Source organism: Bubalus kerabau, chromosome 14, assembly GCF_029407905.1.
Source record: "Bubalus kerabau isolate K-KA32 ecotype Philippines breed swamp buffalo chromosome 14, PCC_UOA_SB_1v2, whole genome shotgun sequence".
Taxonomy (NCBI): Eukaryota; Metazoa; Chordata; class Mammalia; order Artiodactyla; family Bovidae; genus Bubalus; species Bubalus kerabau.
In genome coordinates this window covers 64,088,400-64,113,210 of record NC_073637.1, presented here as the reverse complement: position 1 = coordinate 64,113,210, position 24,811 = coordinate 64,088,400, and the positions used below count along the sequence as shown (strand labels likewise).

Here is a 24,811-nt window from a genome sequence, read left to right as displayed (position 1 = left end):
ACCTGAAGGAAGGAGCCAGGCAGCTCCTTCTACCCTGCACACTAAGATCTTCATTGCTGTGGCTAATCCACAGGCCACACACAAGTCAAGAGCAGGACGACTTAGCCCAATAAACCCCAAGGAACTGTGACGACTTGGAGGGCCCATCCCACTTCAAGGTGAATGAGATCAAGGTGAGTGAAACCCTTATGTTAATTAGGGTGGTTCTGAGAGTAGCTCTGTAACGCTAAGGAGGGCCTCTGGAGACCTTGACTGTGTACAGTTCTCATGGTAACCGAAAGACTATGACATACTTAAGAGGGTGGTGAGGTCATAGAACCCAAGCTTTAAAGTAAGTGAACCATGTGTGTGTCATGTATTTTTAAAAGAAACCTCTGAGAAGAGCTTAGAGCAATTTTTTCCCCCCTGAGTGCCATTTCCCGAAGGTACTCACAGAACAATAAGGTGTAACTGTAATGGCTGCACTGAGTTGTCTTTTGGACAGTGTTAGAAGGGACATCAAGAAGGTGGACAGAGAACTAAGGCAGTTGAGATGCATCGACGAGCTCAGCGCACGATGCCTGTGCGACCTATACATGCACCCATATTGCTGCTGCGACCTGCACCCCTACCCCTACTGCCTGTGCTACTCAAAGCGATCACGGTCCTGCGGCCTGTGCGATCTCTACCCATGTTGCCTGTGTGATGTTAAGCTTTACTGTCTTCGCCCGTCTCTCAGAAGTTTGGAGAGGAAAGCCATTAGAGCCATAGAGGATGAGAAGAGAGAGCTTGCCAAGTAAGACAACATCTTCAGGTTTTTATAGTTGGTGCATTAGCCTCCTAGGTTGGAATAAGGGAGGAGAGGGTGACAATCGATACTTGAACAACGATGAACCGGGTTCAAGATAATGACTCTGGTGACAGAGAAAAGATTTAAGAAGAGACGAGTAAAAGGGTCCATAATGGGAACTGTAAGATTCTCAAAAGACAGTGTAATGATGTCGATTGGCAAGGTTGTTTTCAGCTTATGGCAGGAGCACCAACGTGATAAATAATGTGGCTTCAATGAGGGAAAGAAACAGGGGGTGTCATTAAAAAGCTATTGGGAGCAGCAAACTAAACATTTTTTCTGGTTATGAGTAAAGTAATTTGAGTGTATTTCGGCTTACAGAAATGACTATGGGAGAAGTAATAATAATTGATCAAGTCAAACGTTTGCCAGAGGCTTTAAGAGCAGGGGAGCAAATTGAACAATAGAGGCATTTATTTGGTTTTGTAGGAAATCCTTTCTCCTATTCTCCAACTCTTGATGACTTCAAATTCATCTGGTATTGGGTTTATTGTCTGCCTCCCCCTTCAACTATAGTAAAGATTGTGTAAAGAAATTATAGAACTGAAGCCACAGTGTTCAGAATACAGTTGAAAAGGTTTTAATTGAACTGGATAATTTTAAATTCACTTTATAAGTTTTTTTGGTTTTCATCACATTTTACTTTTTGCCTGAGAACACTTTCTTTTTCTGTCTACTTATGCCGTTTAGTCTGTAACTATGATAGAAAAAAATAGTTGAAAGCACTGTCACCTGGTTAAACAAATTATGGTATGTTCATACATTGGGATAATATGTAGCTGTAAAAAGAACTGATGAAGCATTTTAAGTATTGTCATACTAAGTGAAAAAAGGTGCAGAAAAACTACTTAATATGCTACTATTTTTTAAAAGATGGCACAAATGATCTTTTTATTTAATTATATTTGACATAACATTGTATAAATTTAAGGTGTACAATGTTGCAAATTTCATACATTTATGTATTATAATATGATTGCCATTGTACCAATAATTAGCTATCTCTATTGTGCTACACAGGGGCTTCCCAAGTGGCTCAGTGGTAAAGAATCCTTCTGCCAATGCAGGAAATGAGGATTCGATCCCTGGGTTGGGAAGATTCCCTGGAGAAGGCAATGGCACCCCACTCCAGTACTCTTGCCTGGAAAATCCCATGGGCAGAGGAGCCTGGAAAGCTGCGGTCCATGGGGTTGCTGAGGGTCGGACATGACTGAGTGACTTCACTTTCACTTTTCACTTTTCACTTTCACGCATTGGAGAAGGAAATGGCAACCCACTCCAGTGTTCTTGCCTGGAGAATCCCAGGGACGGGGGAGCCTGGTGGGCTGCCGTCTCTGGGGTCACACAGAGTCAGACACGACTAAGTCTAAACAATAACAACAACAAACTGTGTTACATAATTATTTCTTTTTAGTGATTGGATTAAGTCCTAGCCTCTTATCCAGTTTGATGATTATAATACAATGTTTCTTTTGTCTACATTTACTGTACTGTGCATTAGATCTCTAGGACTTACTACTCATTGCCAGTTTGTATCCTTAAACAATGTCCTTCTTATCCCAGTGATAAGATTAATAGATTAGATGATAGATTAGACAGAGAGACAGATATATTAATAGATGAATAGATAGGAAGAAAGAAAAATAAGGGAAGGAAAGAAGGAAGGAAGGGGAGAGAGGAGAGGGAGAGAGAGGAAGAAAGAAAGAGAAAAGAAAAAGATGACGATGGATGGATGGGTGAAGACAGAGAGAGAGAGAATGAAGCCCTTAACAACAGGGACAGTGATGATTCCCTGGAAAGGGCAATAGAACAATTATTGTCTAGGTCATCGGTCACCAAAGGTCAGTAACGAACTTCCTTCAATAGTCTGAGATGGGACCATTGCCAAATAAACTCATCCACACTCAATCTGAACCAATTTTAATTTTTACCCCATCGAGTATCAAGTTACATAAATTTCATGCAAGTGTTCTTTTTAAAAAATATTTGGTCTAAATGAAGGGCTACTTGTGAGTAGCCTGTGTCTACTTCCTGTTCCTCTGACTATTCAAATACCCTTGCTCCAAGTCTGCTCAGTCTCTGTCTCCAGGCTGTCTTACTCTCCAGGTGAGTTCTTCACCAGCTGGGCACTCTCCACCTACTCTGGGAGTCTCTACTTAATGATCTGCAGGAGACACGATTTCAAGCTTAAATCTCAGCAGTGTGGTTTATTTATACAAGAGGTAACGCTTGCTATGGTTTGTGATACTTTCCCTGACAATGTCTGGATTTTTCACTAATTTTCTTCCCTGTTGCCTGCAGCAGTACATGAACCTGCTGATGTCTTCTGGGATCTCTGAACTGATAATCCTGCGTTCATTTCAGAAATGACCTCAGGTCTGCCCTCTTCCCAGCTACTTTTCTTCCTATTCAGACCACCTTGGGAAACTCCTATGCTCTAACAGCTTGACATTTCACTGTCCTGAAAAGCTTCGAGTTACCTGCAAGCCTAAATATTCAAATTTCTGAATATGAATGAAAATGTTAAGGCCTAGTCCAGCTCTAGTCCCAGAGGATTCCCATTATCATTTTTTTCAGTGAAATGCCTCTCTTCTTATCTCTCAGCTCCCAACCCATGACTGAATGCATTCAGAAATACCATGTTGATTCGATTTAAAACAATCTTTGGTGTGAAACCTTCCCAAGGCTTTTAGAATTTAGAAAGCATATGCACGTGACCTTTTACCCCTTAAAGCAAAAGCCAGCAGTTTGGTTAGGTATGACATGTCCTCTTAGATGCCAGGACATGTTATCCAGAAGCTTCTTTGCCCAATGGAGAAGATTCCTTGGTCTATAGTTGCCATGGCCCCACTGGAATTGTTTTTCTGTGTGAGAGTCTATGTGCTCTGTCTCTGGGTGTTCCGTTAATAATGGGCAAGAAGTTTTGGCAGACCATGTAATTTCCCCTAAAAGTCATTTGAGCCTTCCTGAGTGTGTATTTGATTGGTGTGTATTTGATTGTGTGTGTGTATTTTTAGTCTGGGTACAGAAGGTCCAAATTCTTTCCATTGTTTACTGAGCAGCTACTTCTAAAGACACCTTGACAGTATCTTCAATAGTGGAGACCCAAGTAAGTACTTCCATTTCATTAGCTTCTTTGAAATTCTTTTCTTCTCCCCAGATTACTTTTGTACTCGAAGCACTAGCCTTTTCCCTGACTCTTCCTTCCTTCCTCTCTTGAATTGAGAGAGACTGAAGTTACTGAGTTTGATTTCTCTTGTAGGAAACCATGCGACCAGCCTGATGTAAGTTTGCACTCGATTCACCCCCGCATTTCGTGGGCTTCCTGTCCTCTGTACGCAAATGGTAGAAACAAAGCCAGCCCCTCCTCAATCCTACCCTTAGAAGTGAAGTTGCTCAGTCGTGTGCAACTCTTTGCAATCCCATGGACTGTAGTTTACCAGGCTCCTCCTTCCATGGAATTTTCCAGGCAAGAGTACGGAAATGGAGTGCCATTTCCTTCTCCAGGGGGGTCTTCCCAACCTGGGAATCGAACCCAGGTCTCCCACATTCCAGGCAGACGCTTTAGCCTCTGGGTAAGAGCCATCCTGCCCTTAGGGTTCATTATCTAACTATAGCTCATACTGGAGTGGCTCCAACATGTGGGTCTAGTGTTCGTGGGCAAATGAACCTTGATTTGCAGCTGCGCTTTAGGAATGCCCTAGGCTCAATGCTGGGCCCTTTGCAGGTACCTGGAAATTCATCCTGAGACTGCTTCCGTCCACTCATCCAAGTATCCTTGGTTGACCTGCAGCTCAAGAAGTTCCCTTTAAAAAACCCCCACCTCAGAGACATCATCTTCTGAGAACTTTGAAACCAGCCTTCTCATTTCCTTTTACCCCTCACACTCTGAGTATGAAGTTCTCCCTGCATCACCCTCATTGGGGGAAGCTGATGACTGTCAGCCCCCAGAGTGCATTCTTTGTGGTTTAGCAGTGCCTCCCTGGGTTTTAAGCCCTCAGGCAAATCATTCCACTCCCCTCAACCCACCTCATTCTTTGACCCAAAGATCAGGGCATAGTCACACTGTGGGAAGCCAGCAGAGAGGAACCCAGGAACTCTGCGGCTTTACCTTACGGCTGGTAGCAGATTGACTCTCCCCGAGAGAGGAGAGCTCGCTGTTTCCCTCTGTGACCTTGCAGAGCTGGAAGCAAGTTGGGCCCCTCGTCCCCTCTCACCGCAATCTCTTTGTACCCATAGGTCTCAGGGCCCAGGCACCCAGCGTAGCAGGAGTAGGAGTTGCTGCCCCTGCAGGCCAAGTGCATGTCCATTATTTAGCCTTAGTGTTTAATGACACAGGACTTGGCACTTGGCCACTTAAAGCCTCATATTTCGGGGAAGTCTGTGTAAGGCGGAGCCTGATAAAGAGACTTACCTTTATGGAGTGAAAACCAAGTGCCTAGCACATCATCTTCATTTAATCCTTGCAACATCTTGGCCAATTTAGAGATTATGAAACAGAGTCAGGGCAACGTCCTTGATCCTCAGGATACGGGAGAGCCGGGACTTGAGGCCAGGTTTGCCTGAGTTCTGGAATCGATGTGCTTAAATTGCCTGGTCAGCAGTGGTCAGAGTGATCTGCTGTCTGAACCCAGCAGCCAGCATCACCTGGAACTTGTTAGAAATGCAAATTATTGGTTCCCTCCTCAGACCAGCTGAATCAGAAACTCCGGGGTTGGGGCCCAGGCACCTGTGTTTGAACAAGTGCCACAGGTGTTCGGATGCACCTGTGTGGTGCCACCCTGCCCCTGCTGAGAGTCATACTTCTCCAGTATCATCCAAAATCAGGAGAGACAAGGCAAGGAGACAGGAAGAGGGAAAAGAAGGAAGAGGGAAAGATGTGTTGGAAAGGAACAAGCAAGCTTAACGGGTTACTCGCAGGGGTCTAAGGAGAAAAAGTAACTAGAGGAAGGGCAGCCATCCTCTGGTTCGGTGTAGAGACTGGCGTTCTCGTCATCCTCTTCACCTTATTCATCATTCGGCAGAAAACTGATTCATCTCTTTGTGAAGATGGCTGGCAGTATCACTCCCCTTTGCTCTGGGCAGAATCACATTCAGGAGCGTGGTCATACCTTCAGGTGAAATCCAGTTTCAGTCGGGAGGGGAGGTGACACCCCAGAGTGGCAGGCAAACAGCGCTGCCCATTCGCTCTTCCCCAATTTTCCTAAGAGGCTTCTGCCATCCACCGAAGAGGCTGACTTGCCTCTGTTGACCATGACTAACCTCTGCCCTCATGATCACAGTAAAGCAGGCCATCTCTCAGAACCTCACAGAGCCAGGGAAAATCTTATGTAGGGTGATGGTACATTGTCAGGCAGGAGTCAGGTTGCAAGTTCGGAGCTCAAGCTAATGAGTAAAATGAGGCTTCTGCAATTTCTCCTAAACCCACACATCCCCATAGGTCACACCTGACCTAGGAGCAAAAGGAAGAAGAAACCTGATCCAGCAAAGATTTCTGGGGCAATTTCCTGAAGACCCATATTTGTGAGACCCCCGTGCATCTGCTGCAGTGGAGAGGGGGCCAGAGTGACCCCCTCTGGAATAGGAAGCAATAGTGGAAGAGGGGGAAATCTAAGGAAAACCAAAAACAAACATGAATTCATACCCCAAGATTCAGATTGTTGAGAGGAGGAGATGGATCTGGAAGCTGGCCTTGGCTTGTAGATCGGGCTCCCAGATCCATCTCCTGCAGAAGACAAAGAGGGCTTTTGTGGTCTGTTAAAAAAGAAAATCAGCCCTGGCATTTCTTTGGAAGGAATGATGCTAAAGCTAAAACTCCAGTACTTTGGCCACCTCATGCAAAGTGTTGACTCATTGGAAAAGACTCTGATGCTGGGAGGGATAGGGGGCAGGAGGAGAAGGGAACGACAGAGGATGAGATGGCTGGATGGCATCACTGACTCGATGGATGTGAGTCTGAGTGAACTCCGGGAGTTGGTGATGGATAGGGAGGCCTGGCGTGCTGCGATTCATGGGGTCGCAAAGCGTCTGATATGACTGAGCGACTGAACTGAACTGAAAAAAGAAAAAATAGTCCATCTCTTTGTTAATCTGTACTTTGAGTTTTCTGGGCTTACCAGGTGGCACTAGTGATAAAGAACCCATCTGCCAATTTAGGAGACATGAGATTCAGGTTTGATCCCTGGGTTAGGAAGATCCCCTGGAGAAGGGAACAGCTACCCACTCCAGTGTTATTGCCTGGAGAATCCCATGGACAGAGGAGCCAGGCTGGCTACAGTCCACGGGGTCACAGAGTTGGCCATGACTAAGGCGACTGAGCACAGCACATTTTGAGTTTTCTACAGTGAACTTGTAATAACTTATGTAACAAAAAGCAGTAAGTGTATAAACTATTCAGTGTAAAAAGTCAGAATAAAAAATATATCTGAGATTAATCACCCAATCAGAGTCCAGACTCCTCAAACCAGAAGAGGTTCTAGAAAGCACACATGCCAAGACCTCCCTTTGGAGGCCAAAGATGCAAGATTTGCCAGGAGTGGCTCTTAGAATACAGATTTTTTTTTTAATGGTAAAGGAGTAAAAAGAAGAGCATTTCAGAGCATTAGGCTGTCTTTGGAAGGCTCAGGCAATTAGAAAGAAATTGGTCCCTGAGGAGGCCCAGAGCAGGCAGGGCTGATGCCAGGCCTCCAAGACTGAGTGTCTGGGTCCTCATGCTGAGAGCTCAGTCTAAGTGATGGTTAAAATCATGACCTTGGCATTAAACAGGTCTGGATTTGAATCTAGGCTCTGCACTCACCACCTTCAGCATCTCCCCATCTACAAAACAGTGACAATTTCACCTGCGTGACAGGGTTCTCATGCAGGTCAAATGAAACAATGCCTCCAATGGCTTAGAACTTTCCATGGCACATTGTGGGACACACACACAACAGACAAAAGCCTAACGTGCTAACCATGCTCGGAGCGCTAGTATAGATCCTTTGCATTCATTAACTAATTTGTCTCATGAAATCCCTAGAAATGGGTTACTGGTATTGTCCCAGTTTTACGGATGAGGAAACTGAGGCAGAGAGGTTAAGCCTGCCCAGGGTTCCATAACTAATAAGACAAGGAGTTGAGATTTAAATGCAAAAGAAAGTGCTGATCATTTTGTAATGGGAAAAAGTATCAAATCACTATGTTGTGCACCAGGAATGTTGTGGGTCAGTTATACTTTAGAAAAACCCAACCAACAAACCAACCACACAGATAGAAAAAGAGATCAGATTTGTGGTTACTAGAGGAGTGAGGAAGCGGGAGGATTGGATAAAGGTGGTTGAAAGGTACAAACTTCCAGTTATAAGGTAAATAAGTACTGCTGCTGCTGCCGCTAAGTCGCTTCAGTCGTGTCCGACTCTGCGCGACCCCAGAGACGGCAGCCCACCAGGCTCCCCTGTCCCTGGGATTCTCCAAGCAAGAACACTGGAGAATTGCCATTTCCTTCTCCAATGCATGAAAGTGAAACGTGAAAGTGAAGTCGCTCAGTCACGTCCAACTCTTAGCGGCCCCATGGACTGCAGCCTACCAGGCTCCTCCGTCCATGGGATTTTCCAGGCAAGAGTACTGGAGTGGGGTGCCGTTGCCTTCTCCAAAATAAGTGCTGCTGCTGCTGCTGCTGCTGCTGCTAAGTCGCTTCAGTCATGTCCGACTCTGTGCGACCCCATAGATGGCAGCCCACCAGGCTCCCCCGTCCCTGGGATTCTCCAGGCAAGAACACTGGAGTGGGTTGCCGTTTCCTTCTCCAATGTATGAAAGTGAAGTCGCTCAGTCGTGTCTGACTCTTACTAGGTATGTAATATACAATATGATTAACAGTGCTGTAGGTTGTATATGAAAGTTAAGAGACTAAATCCTAGGTGTTCTCATCACAAGGAAAAAGATCTTTCTGTTTGGTATCCATATGAAGTGATAGATAATCACTAAACTTACTGAGATAATAATTTCACGATGTATGTTAAGTCAAATCATTATGCTGTACACCTTAAATTTACAATGCTGTATGTCAATCATCTCTCAATAAAACTGGAAAGAAAAAGAAAAAAAATTTAAAAATAAACAGTAAAAATAAAAAACTTCCAGAGAGAGATCTGGAAGACCAAACACTCATCAATAGTTAACAGGGGTTTACCTGGGAGTGGGAGGGTGTGGTTCCCATGGGCCGACTCTCAGTTTTCACTTCACATCCTTCTGTAAAGTTTGACTCCCCACGGTGACTAGTGTTTACTTCTGCTGGTTTGGTTTTTTTTTCAATAGAGGTTAAAATGTTGCTTGTCAAGTTGTGTCTGAGTCCGTCTGAGCTTGTCCCTCCCACCCTTTCCTTTTCCTAAACTCCAGACTGAGAAGAACAACAAATAGAATTCTGGCCTCCTCTTGCTGTAGCAGTAACATTTTAGGATCGGTGAACGTGTGCGGCTTTGAACCGGATCAAGTCAAGGTTAGAGTGAAGGACGGAAAGGTGTGTGTGTCGGCTGAGCGCGAGAACAGATACGACTGCCTGGGGTCGAAAAAATACAGCTACATGAACATCTGCAAAGAGTTCAGCTTGCCCCCGTGCGTGGACGAGAAGGACGTGACGTACTCCTACGGGCTCGGCAGTTGCGTCAAGATCGAGTCTCCCTGCTACCCTTGCACGTCTCCCTGTAACCCCTGTAACCCCTGCAGCCCCTGTAGCCCCTGTAACCCCTGTAACCCTTGCAGCCCCTGTAGCCCCTGCAGCCCCTGTAACCCCTGTGACCCCTGTAACCCCTGCTATCCTTGTGGGAGCCGGTTTTCCTGTAGGAAGATGATCTTGTAAAGTGTAGGAACCTAGGACTTAGTAGAAGTCATGTATCCAGCCAGGCAGCTCTTCCAGTGTTTCTCTCCCCCTTCCCATGGCCCGTGTTATTCAAGGACATAGGAAACTGAATACATAACTGCAACCCACTGGCATGTGCAAGTCTTTTGGTTCAACCCCCACTCCTGAGCCCCACCTGGTTAGTGGGCACTGGAAGGATGAAGGGATGGGCAGGGAAGGTGAATGGTGAAGGCTGCCCTCCCGTGTGCTACTTCACACCCCACTAATGCCAAAGCCCGGGAAAAGATATTTTGTGGGTGGGCATCCTCACATGTTGCTTTTCCAAATGAGTCAGTGACATGATCTAGTCCAGAAATTAAACAGTCAAAGCAGAAAACGAGACTAGTTAGGGTTGAAGACAAGCACTTTTTCAAAGCTGCTACGGTAGGGAGCATTGGAGAGAAAGTGACTCTCCAAGGGACATGTGGTTGGGTTTTGACTGGGGGTAATGAACAGAGTACAAATGTATGGGGGAGTAAGCCCACTGACAGAGGGGAGGGTGACCATACAGCTGCTGTTTCTCAACACTCCTGTGATTTGGGGGATGGGCCAGCTGTGGCTCAGGGTGGTTTGCAAATTTCTCAGGATTTATTTCAACTCTGCTTTCCTCAGTCCCTAAAACTACTTCAAGGCACAAAAGTTCAGTCCAGCGTTCATGAGTGGAAAGTACAGCTTTCACAAAATGATAGCATAGTTCACCTGAACTTGGATCCTCACAGACACGGCCCATGAGTCACTAGAGCACCAAGACAGAAATAAGTGTAAAGAAGACGGAGATGATGGGGCGGGATCAGAATGAGGACGTGGGCTGATTTCACGTCTGACTTTTACAAGGAACATAAAGCCTACACGTCTGCAGAGTAAGTCTCTTTACTAGTCTCAGCTGCACGTGGGTTAAAGCCTTGGCTGCACATGGGAATCACTTGGGAAACTTTAAAAACATGGATGCCAAACCATAAAGAGAAAAAAGACAAACCACACACACACAATGCACACAAGAAAAAAAAATTTTAATGTTTTTAAAAAGGAAAAAAAAATACATTGAGATTTTTAAAAGTCTTCCCAGGTAAGAATTTGAATCACACAGGTAACGCTGAGAAACCCTGGATGGGATCTTAAAGCTCTCCCATCCCTGTTTCTTTAAAAGTTTCCTTTAAGTTTAAAGAATATTGATGGTGATAGAAAACATAATTTGCTTTTAGTTGAGGGAAATAATGGCCCACTAATACAGGTGGTAGATATAAAATATTGAACATTTCAAAAATTTATTACCTAGCAACTAGGTATAAATGAATGTTTGTATGTACCAAATGGTAGAGTTACCTTTATAAGTGTCTTGCCACACTTTGATTACATGTTCATAAATATTCTAGTTTCTAAGTAACTCATTTTTAAAATAGATTTTGAAAAAATTTCATGCTGTTGGGTCAATGGAATCCAGCTGGGGTCTTGAATAAGTGGGAATCCCTGTCCTCTGGAAGGTGCCATTCCAGGGCATGCCTGGTGACAGTTCATGCTTTTATTCACCTACCCACCTGCTCACACTCTTGCTAGTCCAGATTCATTCATTTACTAATGTGCCAAGCCAAACTTATCCGTTTAAATACCAGATGCTGTGTTCTATACCCTCTTCACCAATGCCTCAAATTCAAGAAGGTGCTTGGAGAGATTGGGAGAGGAGGGAGTTCTGAAGAAACTGAATTTACAAGGACTAGGAGAGGCCGGAGGGGCATTCTGGATGCACCTTGGGCATTTCTGAAAAATGCATTGATGAAAGCATTGCCTTGCAGGATCCCTCAGGGAAGCCAGAGGCCACCCCTCAGCTGGAAGCCTGGCCTGTGGTGGTGGGTTAGTTGCCTGAATCTGCTCATCATCCTCACAGGGAAAACTGATATAAAGGCAAGGGTTTCTCTATTGAGTACCTGTAATGATACTGCCAGGAGCAGTTGTCAATGAGAAGTACCTTTCTAGGAGCTTTGTTCAGTGAAGGCAAGACTAACACCATGATATAATTGTCAAGGGCTTTAGGTGTGCTTCAGACAAGTCAGTAACAGCAAGGGTCCTGGAGCCAGGATGCCAGACAGGGCATTTGAAATCCAGCATTCACTGTTCTATAGACAACTGGTCCCACCACTTAGAATTCCTTCCAGCAGGTCATCTTTCTCTCTGCAGTATAGAGAGTGCCCCAGGGATGTGGGCATAACCCTGTGTGGCTGGAATAACTTCTACTCTTGGTGGAATAGGGACCACCAAGCATCAGAATATCTGAAAGTTCAATCTGGAAGGCTCAGGGTGGGGGGGGGGTGCAGAAATACTCTTTTTCTTCTTCTAAAACTTCAGTTTTCACTGAATTTTCATATACTAAGAAAAAAGTTCAAAAACAAACAAACAAACAACCAGAGAAGAGTTTTACTTTACTTTGTGGTTTTTTAAAAATAAAACAATCATTTTTCTAACATTCATGAATTTGTAGGTCAGAAATTTAGGAAGGGCGTGGTGGGATGCCTTGTCTTTGCTCCATTTGGGAAAACTCAGGTGACTGAAGTCTTCTAGAGGCTTCTTCATTCACCATCTGGCACCAGGCTGGGATGATTCCAGGGCTGGGCTGGGATTTCAGATGAAAAATCTTACAATGGTATACAAAGTGTCACAGTTTATTATACACATAAATAACAGCTTTTATTGAAAACAATACAACAACATGAATGATGATATTCGGCATCAAAAATGTTTCTACTAATGGAAAGGTAAATTGATACAGCCACTATGGAAGATGGTATGGAGATTCCTTAAAAAACTAGGAATAAAACCACCATATGACCCAGCAATCCCACTCCTAGATATACCCTGAGGAAACCAAAATCTAAAAAGACACATGTATCCCATTGTTCACTGCAGCACTATTTACAACAGCTGGAACATGGAAGCAACCTAGATGTCCATTGACAGATGAATGGATAAAGTTGTGGTACATATATGCAATGGAACATTACTCAGCCATAAAAAGGAACACCTTTGAGTCAGTTCTAATGAGGTGGATGAACCTAGAACCTATTATACAGAGTGAAATAAGTCAGAAAGAGAAAGATAAATACTGTATTCTAACACATATATTGGAGAAGGCAATGGCACCCCACTCCAGTACTCTTGCCTGGAAAGTCCCACGGACGGAGGAGCCTGGTAGGCTGCAGTCCATGGGGTCGCTAAGAGTTGGACACGACTGAGCGACTTCACTTTCACTTTTCACTTTCCTGCATTGGAGAAGGAAATGGCAACCCACTCCAGTGTACTTGCCTGGAGAATCCCAGGGACGGGGGAGCCTGGTGGGCTGCCATCTATGGGGTCGCACAGAGTTGGACACGACTGAAGCGACTTAGCAGCAGCAGCAATGCATATATACAAAATCTAGAAAAATGGTACTTAAGTCTTTATTTACAGGGCAGCAATGGAGAAACAGACATAGAGAACAGACTTATGGACATGGGGAGAGGGGAGGAGAGGGTGAGATGTATGGAAAGAGTAACATGGAAACATATTACCATACATAAAGTAGATAGCCAATGGGAATTTGCTGTATGGCTCAGGAAACTCAAACAGGGGCTCTGTGTCAACCTAGAGGGGTGAGATGTGGTGGGAGATGGGAAGGAGGTTCAAAAGGGAGGGGATATATGTATACCTATGGCTGATTCATGTTGAGGTTTGACAGAAAACAACAAAATTCTGTAAAGCAATTATCTTTCAATAAAATAAAATAAAAATGTTTCCACTAATGGAACGTTTTAAATTAACACTGCATTAGAGGGGATGAAAAAGGAAATGGCAACCCACTCCAGTATTCTTGCCTGGGAAATCCCACAGAGGAACCTAGTGGGCTGCAGTCCATGGAGTCACAAAAGTGTTGGACACAGTTTAGTGACTAAACAAAGAGGGTAGGGATAAATCAGAAGCTTGGGATGAACATACACTATTATACATAAAATAGACAACCAACAAGAATCTACTGTGTAGCATTGGGAACTCTACTCCATATTCTGTGATAGCCTATAATAGAAAAGAATCTAAAGAAGAATGATTATACGTATAACCAAATCACTTTGCTGTATACTTGAACCTAACACAGCATTGTAAATCAACTATATGCCAATACAATTAAAATTTTAGAAAGCCACTGCCTTAGAAAGTTACAGGCATTTGGACACCACTGCCTATGAAAACTACAGTCAGACACAATTAAGCTTTGTTCACTGTTTTTCCTCCTCATACATTTGTGGTTATCAAAATCATTTAAGTTAAAAATGAATCAAGGTTTAGTGTTGCTTCTATAAATCCAAGGGATATCTCAGGTTTTCTGGGACAGCCCCGGTTTCAAATGACGGTATCCTGATTTGGGGATGGGAGAACGTGGTCCACACTGTGGACTTGGTGTGGTGAGGGTTTCCTGATCCAGGGGTGAAGGGGTTAGTATGGATCATTCGGACAACATCTGAGACAGCAACAGAACAGAAAGGTACAAGGAGAAAGCTGTTGGAGCCAAGCTGGCAGCCGATGAAGAAGGAGGCAAAGGTGGCAGGGAGGCACGAGGCCAGGATGTGTGTGGGCGAGACAGCATGATAATCGAACCGGCAGCCATCTTGGAAGAGGAAGTTGGTTTTCTTGCGTCAGCAGCTTAGTCAACTTCCGCTATCATCAGTGTCGAGCACTTTTTAGCTTTCAGGACCTGGCCACCGGCTTCTGAGGTGGTTTCACCACTGAGGAAGGGGGTGGGTTCTAGAAGGGTGGGCCTACAGGTTCATTTGTGGGAGAAACCCTCCTCCCTTCTAAACGCGAATCCACTCAAGGACTTCCTCTGTGCCCAGCAGCCTGGAAGAAACTGGACAGGGAACTTCCCTTGGCGGGGGTGGGTGAGGGGCGTGGTCCAGTGGCTAAGACTCTGCACTCCCAATGCGGGAGGCTGGGGTTCGATCCCTGGTCAGGGAACTAGATCCCACAGACCACAACGAAGATTTCATGCGCCACAACTGAGACCCCGCACGGCAAAATACATAATAAATAAAAATAAACATTAAAAAAAAAAAGAAAACAAGAAAATGGGCAGGATCCAGAAATGGCCAAAACCCAAATCTTTGCCTCTGAGGAGTTCCAGTCTGGTTAGGGAGATAGGCCTATAAAAGGGTAAGTTATAATTTCACTTTATCAAGGTTTCTTGTCTAGATAGAACCAAGCACTGAGGGAACAGAGGACAGAGCCAGTAGCCCGGGGGGAGCTGGGCTGACTCAGGCCGGCCATCGCTTTGCCTCGCACGGTCCTAGGTCCTCTCTTCCCGCAGTGGGGTAAGCACAGGGAATGACAAGGACTGCTTCTCCCGGGCCTGTGTGAGTGCTTCTGAGGGAACCTCTTATCCTTCCAGGCTCCTCTTGCTTCTTTCCCTAATTTTCTCCCCCTTTAAGGCCCCATCAGAGTCCAGGCAGCAAAGAAAGCACACTCGGTCGGGGGTTATGAGAAGGTTTCTTAGTGAAGTGACTATTTACAGAGGTGTGGGAAGCTTCCTCTAAGTAGTAAGAGACGCTGATACCCACAGCCACTGCCCACCGAGGGAAGGGGCTCGCCCACCTGAGCCGCAGAGGCTGAGGAGGACGTGTGGTGTGGGTGCCCGGGTGAAAGCGGGCATCCTGGGAGGAGGGCCGCAGGACGGGAGCTGTGAGTACCTAAGAACGTGCTGCTGCCAGGCCTGCCCAGCCCGTGAGGCGTGACAGCGATCAGGACTCCCACCTCCCCTTCCTCCAAGCCTCCAAACCCCTGACTGGGTATCCATTGGCCACACCCAGTGGGGGAGCCGGAGGTGAGGGAGCCTGTGAGGTGGTCCGGTGAGGTTAGCCACCCGGGGCCTACAGCAGAACTTCACGTGGAACTTCAGAGTTAAGGGAGGGAAATCACCCATGCTCTTTCCTTCCTTCTCACCTGGCATTGAGGAATGAAGGATCAGTAAGCCAGACCTGGCCCTCGACTTTATGGCACTTACAATCTAGGAAGGAAACAAAATAAGGAGACATAGGGGTGAATGAGCTCAGGAAACAAGCCTGGGGCCTGGTTTTGCTTTGCCAAATTCAGACCACATGGGTCCCTGCTTCCAGAACTACATGTGTCTGAAGGGACCCCATGAAAACCTTTTCTCGGGGATCACCCTAGGAAGCCCAGGTGATGGACCACTCGGAATTCAGAGACAGAACGCTTCTCAGCCCCAAGTCGCTGTACCCCAGGCACTCTGTAATTCTTCAGCATTTCTATCTCCTGTTTAAACCTAGGCACTCTTCCTTAATACGTAATGGAAGACAGATTCAGAAAACATCTTTCAACCTTGGGATGGAGAGAAACAATCTGGGCAAGTCAGGGTACCCAGAAGCCATAACAAAAATTACAGATATATTCAATGACATTTTTTAATATTGTGAGGCAAAAATCATGAAGTCAGTGGAGACATAATAGACTAGGAAAAAAATAGTTGAAACCTGATGAAGTTCAAAGTCCTTAGCAAACAATTTGAAAAGCAAAGGACAATTTAAAAATAGGCAAGAATATTTATAGCAGCTTTATTCATAATCTCTAAAAACTGAAAGCAGCCAAGATGTCCTTCAATAGAACATGGAATGGATAAACTGTAGTACATCCACATAATGGGATATTATTCTGTGATTAAAAAAAATAATAAGCTATCAAGTCAGGAAAAGACACGTGTGAACCTCAAATACATATTGTTAAATGAAAGACACTAATCTGAAAAAGTTACCTACTGTAAAATTCCAACTATATGAGATTCTGGAGACGGTAAAACTATAGAGACAGTAAAAACGTCAGTGATTGGCAGGAATTTGATAGGAGTGGGGTAGAGGGTTGAATAGAAGTATGCAATTTTTGTTTTTGGATGGTGAAATTATTCTATATGATACACTACTTGTAAATATAGGACACTGTGTATTTGTCAAAATCCATAGAATTTCACAGCACAAATAGTGAACCAATGCATACACATTAAAGTAAATCATCTAGGAGATTAAGGGACTCCAGGATTGAATGCAGACTGGGATGAAATAATCTGTACTGGAAATGTAACAAAACGCCTCCCTTAAGGAGGTGAGGGGATAGGTGCTGACTGAGGGAACCTTGGAAATGAATGGAGCCATAAGACTAAAGGCAAAACGAACTACACGTAAAACTGTACTCTGATGAAGTTTTTCCCATCAGGGTAGGGTTAATAATTCTGATGCTGATATACATGTGTACTAGAAATCAACAATGAAGCGAATATTGTAGGGAGCCAGGATTCTCACTGTTGGAGTGGGCATTTACAAATAAGCATGGGAAGGAGGTGAGACTATTCCATGTAGTGATAGAGCTGTGGATATAGGAATGAATTCATATTCATATAGAAATATTTATAAATGTGTATAGATACACTGGTTAATAAGTTCACATACATTCCCTTGCTCTGTGTGCTGAAAGAAACTGGAAGCAATAACACCCCAATAGCAATGAGCAATCTTGTACCCAGACCTTGTTTTCCAATACCATTCTCTCATAAAAGAAACTAGAACTATTAGGAGAAAAGGCTGATTCTAGGGTAGAGCAAGCTGATTCTAGGACACAAGAAGAACCTGGAGCACCTCGAAATGCCAGAAGGCAAGGATGTGATCAAAAAAACAAAGCCCAGACTTCTGTGGCGGTCCAGTGGTTGAGACGCCGCCTTCCGAGCAGAGGGTGTGGATTCAGTTCCTGGTCGGGAAACTTAAGATCTCACATGCTACAGGGGGTGGCCAAAAATTCAATAAATAATAGATAAATTTTAAAAACACACACACACACATTGATGGTAGTACGTCAAAGGGTCATGGGCATCATCTGAAATGGTCCAAGCTGGAACAGTTTGAGCAAGAAAATAAGATAGTATTGGATTATAACCTAAAGTATAAGGTAAATATCCAGGCATCCAAATGGATATGTGTAAATGAATAATTAAGTAAACAAAGGGAAACAGCCAACTCTCTCATATAGAAGGGTTCAAAATCATTCATGTACTTTACCCTAAAGGAGATGAGGCATAACCCCTACTCCATAGGTGTGGGTTATACATAGGACCTGGGCTTCCCTGGTGGCTCAGCTGGTAAAGAATCCGCCTCCAATGTGGGAGACCTGGGTTCGATCCCTGGGTTGGGAAGATCCCCTGGAGAAGGGAACGGCTACCCACTCTAGTATTCTGGCCTGGAGAATCCCATGGACACAGTCCATGGGGTCGCAAAGAGTCTGACACGACTGAGCGACTTTCACTTTCATACATAGTAACTACCTTCCAAAGAGTAGAGGGTGGAAAAAGCAGGGAGAGAGTGACTTTGCAGGGGAGAATCTGACAAACACTGCCTTGCCAGGTGTGCAAGGCCGATGCCAAGGCCAGGCTGATAATTTGGGCTTTAATACCAGTTTAGTCAGGAGAAAAAGACAAGACCCAGATAGGGACGTACTATACACAATGTCTGACCAGCACTATTCAAAACTGTCAAGGTCATGGAAAACAAGCAGTGTCTGACAAGTCATCAAAGCCAGAAGGAGCCCAAGGAGCTGAAATAACTAAGTGTAATGTAGCATATTCAAAAGCAGAGACATTACTTTGCCAACAAAGGTTCGTCTAGTCAAGGCTATGGTTTTTCCAGTGGTCATGTATGGATGTGAAAGTTGGACTGTGAAGAAGGCTGAGCACCGAAGAATTGATGCTTTTGAACTGTGGTGTTGGAGAAGACTCTTGAGAGTCCCTTGAACTGCAAGGAGATCCAACCAGTCCATTCTGAAGGAGATCAGCCCTGGGATTTCTTTGGAAGGAATGATGCTAAAGCTGAAGCTCCAGTACTTTGGCCACCTTATGCAAAGAGTTGACTCACTGGAAAAGACTGATGCTGGGAGGGATTGGGGCAGGAGGAGAAGGGGACGACAGAGGATGAGATGGCCGGATGGCATCACTGACTCGATGGACGTGAGTCTGGGTGAACTCTGGGAGTTGGTGATGGACAGGGAGGCCTGGCATGCTGCAATTCATGGGGTCGCAAAGCATCTGATACGACTGACCTACTGAACTGAATGTGGTGAAATAGAGTATGCCGTTCATGTTTTAGTTCACTTTCTGGCACAGAAAGGAGACAGTAGGCGAAAAACTAAGGACATTTGAAGGTCTTCAATTAATAATAATGTATCAGTAATGGTCCATGGACTATGACAAATGTAGCAAAGTAATGTAAGGTGTTACTAACAGGGGAAAGGGGGCGCAGCTCTGTGGGAACCTCTGCACGGTCTTCAGAATTCTTCTGTAAATCTAAAGCTGTTCTTTTAAATAAAGTTCATTTTGGGAATTCCCTGGTGGTCCAGAGGTTAGGACTCCACACTTTCACTGCCCAGCGCCTGGATTCAGTCCCTGGTCAGGGAACTAGGATCCCACAAGCCACATACTGCAGTCAAAGAGAAAGTTTATTTTAAAATAATAAAGAAGGCAATTTGTAGAAGAGGAAATGTAAGTGGTCAGTGGACATGAAAAAAAACAAAAACACCCTGACCCCTGTGGTCATTGTAGAGAAGCAAACTAAAACATTAACGGCATACTCTTTTTCACACATCAAATTAGCTTAACCCATAAACAGCTACACTATTTTACTCTGTCTTGCGGTTAAGAGGGCACAGTCATTTCTTGCTGGTAAAAGTGTAAGTTGCTAAACTTTTGGACAACAATCTGACATTCTCTACAATAAAGGCATGTATTTTTGGAGGCCATGTTCTACTGCAGGTGACCCTTAGAAACGAGAGCTCTGGAGCACACAAACCAGAGGACACATTTTGAAGCTTGGCTTGAAGAGGTGAAAGTCGGAAAACCACCTGAGTATCTCTCAATGAGGGAAGAGCTGAATGGACTACAGTCTGCTCATCCTGTGGAACATTTAATAAGCATGATGGGTGAGATCCCCAGGGACTGGTCAGGAGGGGCTATGTCCTCTCCCCTCTCTATCAAGAAGGATCGAAGTTAATCACTGGACATAATCTAGACCCTTAGCAGTATGGCAGGAATCTCCATAACAAACTTTGCTAAAGCCAGACCTCATCTACCATTGATTCCTTCATGTATTTGCAGTCCCACAACTTGCCACCCCCAGAAGCCCGAAATGCTTTTCTTATGTCTTGACGCTTCTCTAAAAATGTATCGTTCTTTTGTTAAGATGCTGCATAAGCTCAAAGTCTTACCACCCCTTTGAGTTACTTATAGCTGAGTGCTCCCATGCATATGCATGTCAATAAACTTGATTTCTCTTGTTAATTTGTAAGTTGAATTTCCAGAGCTGCAGCCAGAGAACCTACTATGGGGAGAGGAGAGACTCCCCTCATACTTGTACATGGGTGGAAGGGGGCTGGACTTGGAGGCTCTAAAAAGTACAGGGTGAAGCCTGTCTGGTGAACCCTTGAAGAGAGATGCTGCTGGGAGTCAGGGGCTGGGGGTGGCTGGAAGCCAGAGCTCCTCAAACCTGCCTGCACATCACATCACCTGGGCTCTCGTTAACATGTAGATCCTGACTCAACGTGGCCGTCCCAGGTGGCAGACCGGTAAAGCATCTGCTCGCCAGAGCAGGAGCTGCAAGAGATGTGGGTTCCATCCAGGGGTTGGGAAGATCCCCTGGAATAGGAAATGGCAACCCACTCCAGTGTTCTTGCCAGGGAAATCCCATGGACAGAGAAGCCTGGCGGCTACAGTCCATACGGTCACAAAGAGTTGGACACAACTGAGCACGCACACACACACACACTCACACATTCTGATTCAACAGGTATAGGTGAGCCGAAGCTCTCCATTTCTGACAGGTGAGACCTGCTGGACCATGGCCCACCTGGACTTGCAAGATGGTAAGCAGAAAGCTGGGGAGTCGCTATCAAGTGGGTAAAACGCCCCCAGAGATGGCAGTCCATTAAGTCCTCACCAAGCGCCTCTCTTGAGGAAAAATCAGTGGTGGAACACTCGCCCAGGTCATGGTCACAGTCATGGTCACCTGAGGCCTGCAGCACTCACGGACGACCTTTTCGGCTAATTACCTACTTCCCTCCACCCTCACGGCCCCCCAAAGCAGCAGCTGGGGGGTGACAAGACAGGCACGAAGGGACAGAGAAGAGTAACGAGCACAGTTCTTTTTTCACCCAGTATGTGAAAAGCAGGCCCAAGCTGAGTGGGGAACAGCTTTTCAACTGGACCCGAAGTCAGTTTCCACATCAGCCCAGCCTGGATTTTTTTTTTTCCCCACCCAAGATAAGCTGAAAAGCTGTGGGATCTGCCTGAGACCTCACTCAGGGCCTGGAAGGAACTGCCTACAGTGTGGGTGAAAAAGGCAACTGGGAGAAAAAAAAGCAAGTGGCTTCCTGCCTGCACCCTGTGGAGCCCAGCTGGTTCCCAGGCACCAGAGTCTGTCCCCTCTCCTGCTCGCAGGCCCACAACCCCCAGCCGGCCTCGGGCTGGTCCTTCCTCTCTTGTTGTAGCGGTTCACTAACCAGAGGCTCTGATTTAACAGAACCACAACAGCTCCTTCCTCCACCCTTTGCCTCTCAGCAACAGAACATCCACAGTTTCTCCACTTACTTCCCTCTCATTTGCTTTTTTTTTTTTTTAAGTAGCATATTTAAATAAAACATGTGTGTTAAAAAAGTTTTCCTACTTCTTGGACAAGCAACTAGCTTCTCTGAGGGTTCCTTTTCTTACTGTAACAAGGATACAACCTTGCTGGGTTTTGAAAGCACTAAACAAACTAACTCTGCTAAGCACCTTAGACACCAAGCTGGTCCTCAGTAAATGCTGGTTCTGGCTGAAGGTGAGAAAGCCCTGTACCTCCAGGTACAATGGGGCTACCATCAGCTGGGATATGACCAGGCAAGTCCCTGGACTTCCTCTGCCTTCTTCCCTGCCCACACTGGGGCATCGTCTCATATCCTTCATTCTCTGAGGACTAGGCTGGAGCTGAGAATTGCAAAATGAAATCAGCATCAGAAAGGGCCCACAGACTGCAGACCACGCATTCCACCCCCCATCCCCCTTCCACCCCACCCCCACCCCTCCTTCCACCCCACCCCCACCCCCCCTTCCACCCCACCCCCTCCGCACCCCTCCCCCACCCTCCAGCAGTGCACTAACCAAAGCAGACCATCCTGCAGGGCCCTAGGGTTCTGGTGATTTCTGATCTCTCTCCATACTGGCCACACCCTCCTCTTAATCCACGTGCTCCGAGGACCTAGGAGGCACCAGCTGGGCAGCCAGGTGCCATGGGTTTCAGAGATTCTGACCCAACACACTCTCTTCCTACAAAGAGTTCATCAGAGTGGAGAGCAAAGCAATCAGGTTTCAAACCTGGATGTCACCAGGGAATAGCTGGGTGGCCTTGGCCAACACACATCCAGGGCACCCATTTCTCCATCTACAAAAGAAGGAGAATAATATGTGCCTTCAGGGCCCTTTGGAAAATTACACAGTGCAATCCAGCTCTTAGGATTCTTAACAACAATTCAGCTAAGCAAATTCAAAGATCCGACCAGCTTTATTCAGTGATGGTGGTAAAGGGCAGTCCAAGGGGCAGCACAAAATGGGAGGTTTTAATAGGAAGAAGGAGGGTGCAGCAAGGAAGGCACTGGCGAGAGAAAAGAAAGGACTGTTTCAGGTCTGGCACCTTGTTTTGGAAGAAGGACAGGGTCTACCATGCAGGTTACCTCTTCTTCCCTTGGAGTGGGGCTTGGTGCTGATGGTGGAGAAGTCCCGTGGGGCCCTCAGTGGTGAGGGCCAGAAGGTTCCAGACTGCCCAGTTTTAACTGATTCTCTTTGCTGTACACCTGAAACTAATACAACACTGTAAATTAACCATACTCCCCATAAAAATTATAAAAAAAAGACTACGTACCTGGGAAAGGTTGAAGCTGCAGCTGGGTCTAGGTTTGGTATCATGGGCACAAGCGATACAGTTTGGGGCCTGTGGTTTTTCTCTTTAACAGGATTTACACAATAAGATTTTTTTTTATTTTGTTTTGATTGTCAAGAAGACATGGAACTACATCATAAAGGGTAGAATTTACTTCTCTCCCTGGAGGCTCAGTGGTAAAGAATCTGCCTGCAGTTCAGGAGATACAGGTTCAGTCCCTGGGTCGGAAGATCCCTTGAAGGAGGAAATGGCAAACCACTCCAGTATTCTTGCCTGGAGAATCCCATGGACAGAGGCGCCTGGCAGGCCACAGTCCATAGGGTGCAAGAGAGTCAGATGTGACTTAGTGGGTAAACAACAACAAAGATCTGCAAAGAAACAGGAGATGAAGAAGTAATAAATAGGGATACATGCTGCTGCTGCTGCTGCTGCTAAGTCGCTTCAGTTGTGTCCGACTCTGTGCGACCCCATAGATGGCAGCCCACCAGACTCCCCTGTCCCTGGGATTCTCCAGGCAAGAACACTGGAGTGGGTTGCCATTTCCTTCTCCAATGTATGAAAGTGAAAAGTGAAAGTGAAGTTGCTCAGTTGTGTCCAACCCTCAGCGACCCCATGGACTGCAGCCCACCAGGCTCCTCCACTCATGGGATTTTCCAGGCAAAAGTACTGGAGTGGGGCGCCATTGCCTTCTCCAAAATAGGGATACACAGTATAGCCCAAAAGATAGACAGTAAAGTAGATGGATGAATTTTTCAATTCTATTGATTAAAAAAACAAAACCCAACTTTGCCAGGTGAAAGGTTAAAGGTCATGTCAACATCTGGGCTTTGGTGTTGCCACTGGGAGGCATCAGTTTGCAGAAATAAAACACAGGACTGCAAAGTGATTCTGCTCTCCCTGCAGAAGTTCCAAGAGACAGCACAGAGCTAATTGTCAAGAACTAGGCTGAGGCAGGTGTTGAATTTTCATTTCTAAATTTAGTTCTTAAACCAAGTGACAAATACAATAAAAGAGACTGCTGAACCCCAAGGGAGAAAAAGAAACCTGCATGTTGGTCTTGTGTAAAATACCTTCTAAGAACACACGGTATTATATCGCAATGTTATTAAGTTTCCAGGGCTTTGGAGAACACTTTATTAGAGGAATTTATTACTGTAGATCCCACAATAATAATTGGACATGGAACATCTTGCTTTGGGAGATTTCTTATTTGGTTCCTGAGGGATTTCTTTTGATTCATGTCTACCTGGAAATTTCTGTAAAACATGAAAATAGGGTGTGCATTCTTTTTTTTTTTCCTTAAATGCTTGCTGTTTTATTTTCACTTCCGCAGGGCTGGGGAGCCATGAACTCCCTGGAGCTGACCTTCTCAACCACCGAGTTCAGAATTAAAAAGAGGGGTTTTGCTACCCTCTAGTGGCTGGCTCTGGTCCCGGTAGCTGGCAAAAGCCATGGAGTAGAGAGAGGGGAGGAGAAGGCAATGGCACCCCACTCCAGTACTCTTGCCTGGAAAATCCCATGGCTGGAGGAGCCTGGAAGGCTGCAGTCCATGGGGTCGCTGAGGGTCGGACACGACTGAGCGACTTCACTTTCACTTTTCACTTTCATACATTGGAGAAGGAAATGGCAACCCACTCCAGTGTTTTTGCCTGGAGAATCCCAGGGACGGGGGAGCCTGGTGGGGGGCTGTCTGTGGGGTCGCACAGAGTTGGACACGACTGAAGTGACGCAGCAGCAGCAGAGAGAGGAGAGAGGGAGAAATAAGATCCCCAGCGCTGAAGGAGAGGAAGAAAGGAAAATGCCTCCCACCGGACTGCCAGCCCCTCTGGTGCCCTCCCCATTCCCAGGCAGAAAAACCAGGGGGCCCTGAGCCCTGGGGAGTTTGGGAGGGAAGGCTGGCACACACCAGGGGAGGCAGTGTGGAAACTCCCTTGCCTCGAGGTCTGTGCTGCAGGTGGAACACGAACACAGGGGCCCTGAGACCTCAGGGCACCCCTCACCCATCTGCACCCCTCTGGGCATGCCATAAGAATGGAAAATCCTCTGTGGTCCCATGTCCCACATTCACGGGGTCACCCAGCTGGGCTGCTGGCAGGCCCTCCATTCATGAGTCTCTGTTTCCCTCCTCCTGGTGGGAGG

At 45.8% G+C, this 24,811-nt stretch overlaps 1 protein-coding gene and 2 long non-coding RNA genes across 7 annotated transcripts in view; 1 reads left to right on the top strand and 2 right to left on the bottom strand.

The window, feature by feature from the left end:
* Positions 1 to 5,533, bottom strand: part of LOC129627000 (uncharacterized) — a 32,038-nt gene extending 26,505 nt beyond the window's left edge. Inside the window, exon 1 of one of the 2 annotated variants that reach the window (XR_008702376.1) lies at positions 5,244 to 5,533. This is a non-coding gene — a long non-coding RNA (uncharacterized LOC129627000). The remainder of the gene's footprint in view (positions 1 to 5,243) is intronic. The other variant, XR_008702375.1, reaches the window with a different exon arrangement.
* ODF1 (outer dense fiber of sperm tails 1) lies at positions 21 to 10,500 on the top strand. 3 transcript variants are annotated; one of them, XM_055546503.1, is made up of 3 exons: positions 21 to 173; positions 485 to 775; positions 9,203 to 10,500. In XM_055546503.1, exons 1-3 carry the CDS (start codon positions 163 to 165, stop codon positions 9,660 to 9,662), a joined length of 762 nt encoding a protein of 253 aa, XP_055402478.1. In that variant the 5' UTR covers positions 21 to 162; the 3' UTR covers positions 9,663 to 10,500. The 3 variants fall into 3 exon arrangements, 2 of the variants coding, with proteins under 2 accessions (XP_055402478.1, XP_055402477.1); XR_008702374.1 differs by lacking the exons at positions 21 to 173; positions 485 to 775 and adding exons at positions 2,664 to 3,205; positions 3,847 to 3,938 and having other exon boundaries at positions 9,203 to 9,337; XM_055546502.1 differs by lacking the exon at positions 21 to 173 and having other exon boundaries at positions 319 to 775.
* A 1,596-nt stretch (positions 10,501 to 12,096) lies between these two features.
* Positions 12,097 to 22,530, bottom strand: LOC129627305 (uncharacterized). 2 transcript variants are annotated; one of them, XR_008702538.1, is made up of 5 exons: positions 22,467 to 22,530; positions 21,898 to 22,177; positions 21,532 to 21,723; positions 15,660 to 15,723; positions 12,097 to 12,327 (listed from the first exon to the last, which is right to left on the bottom strand). It is a non-coding gene; the product is annotated as an uncharacterized LOC129627305 (long non-coding RNA). The 2 variants fall into 2 exon arrangements; XR_008702537.1 differs by lacking the exon at positions 21,532 to 21,723.
* Between the last annotated feature and the right edge of the window lie 2,281 nt (positions 22,531 to 24,811).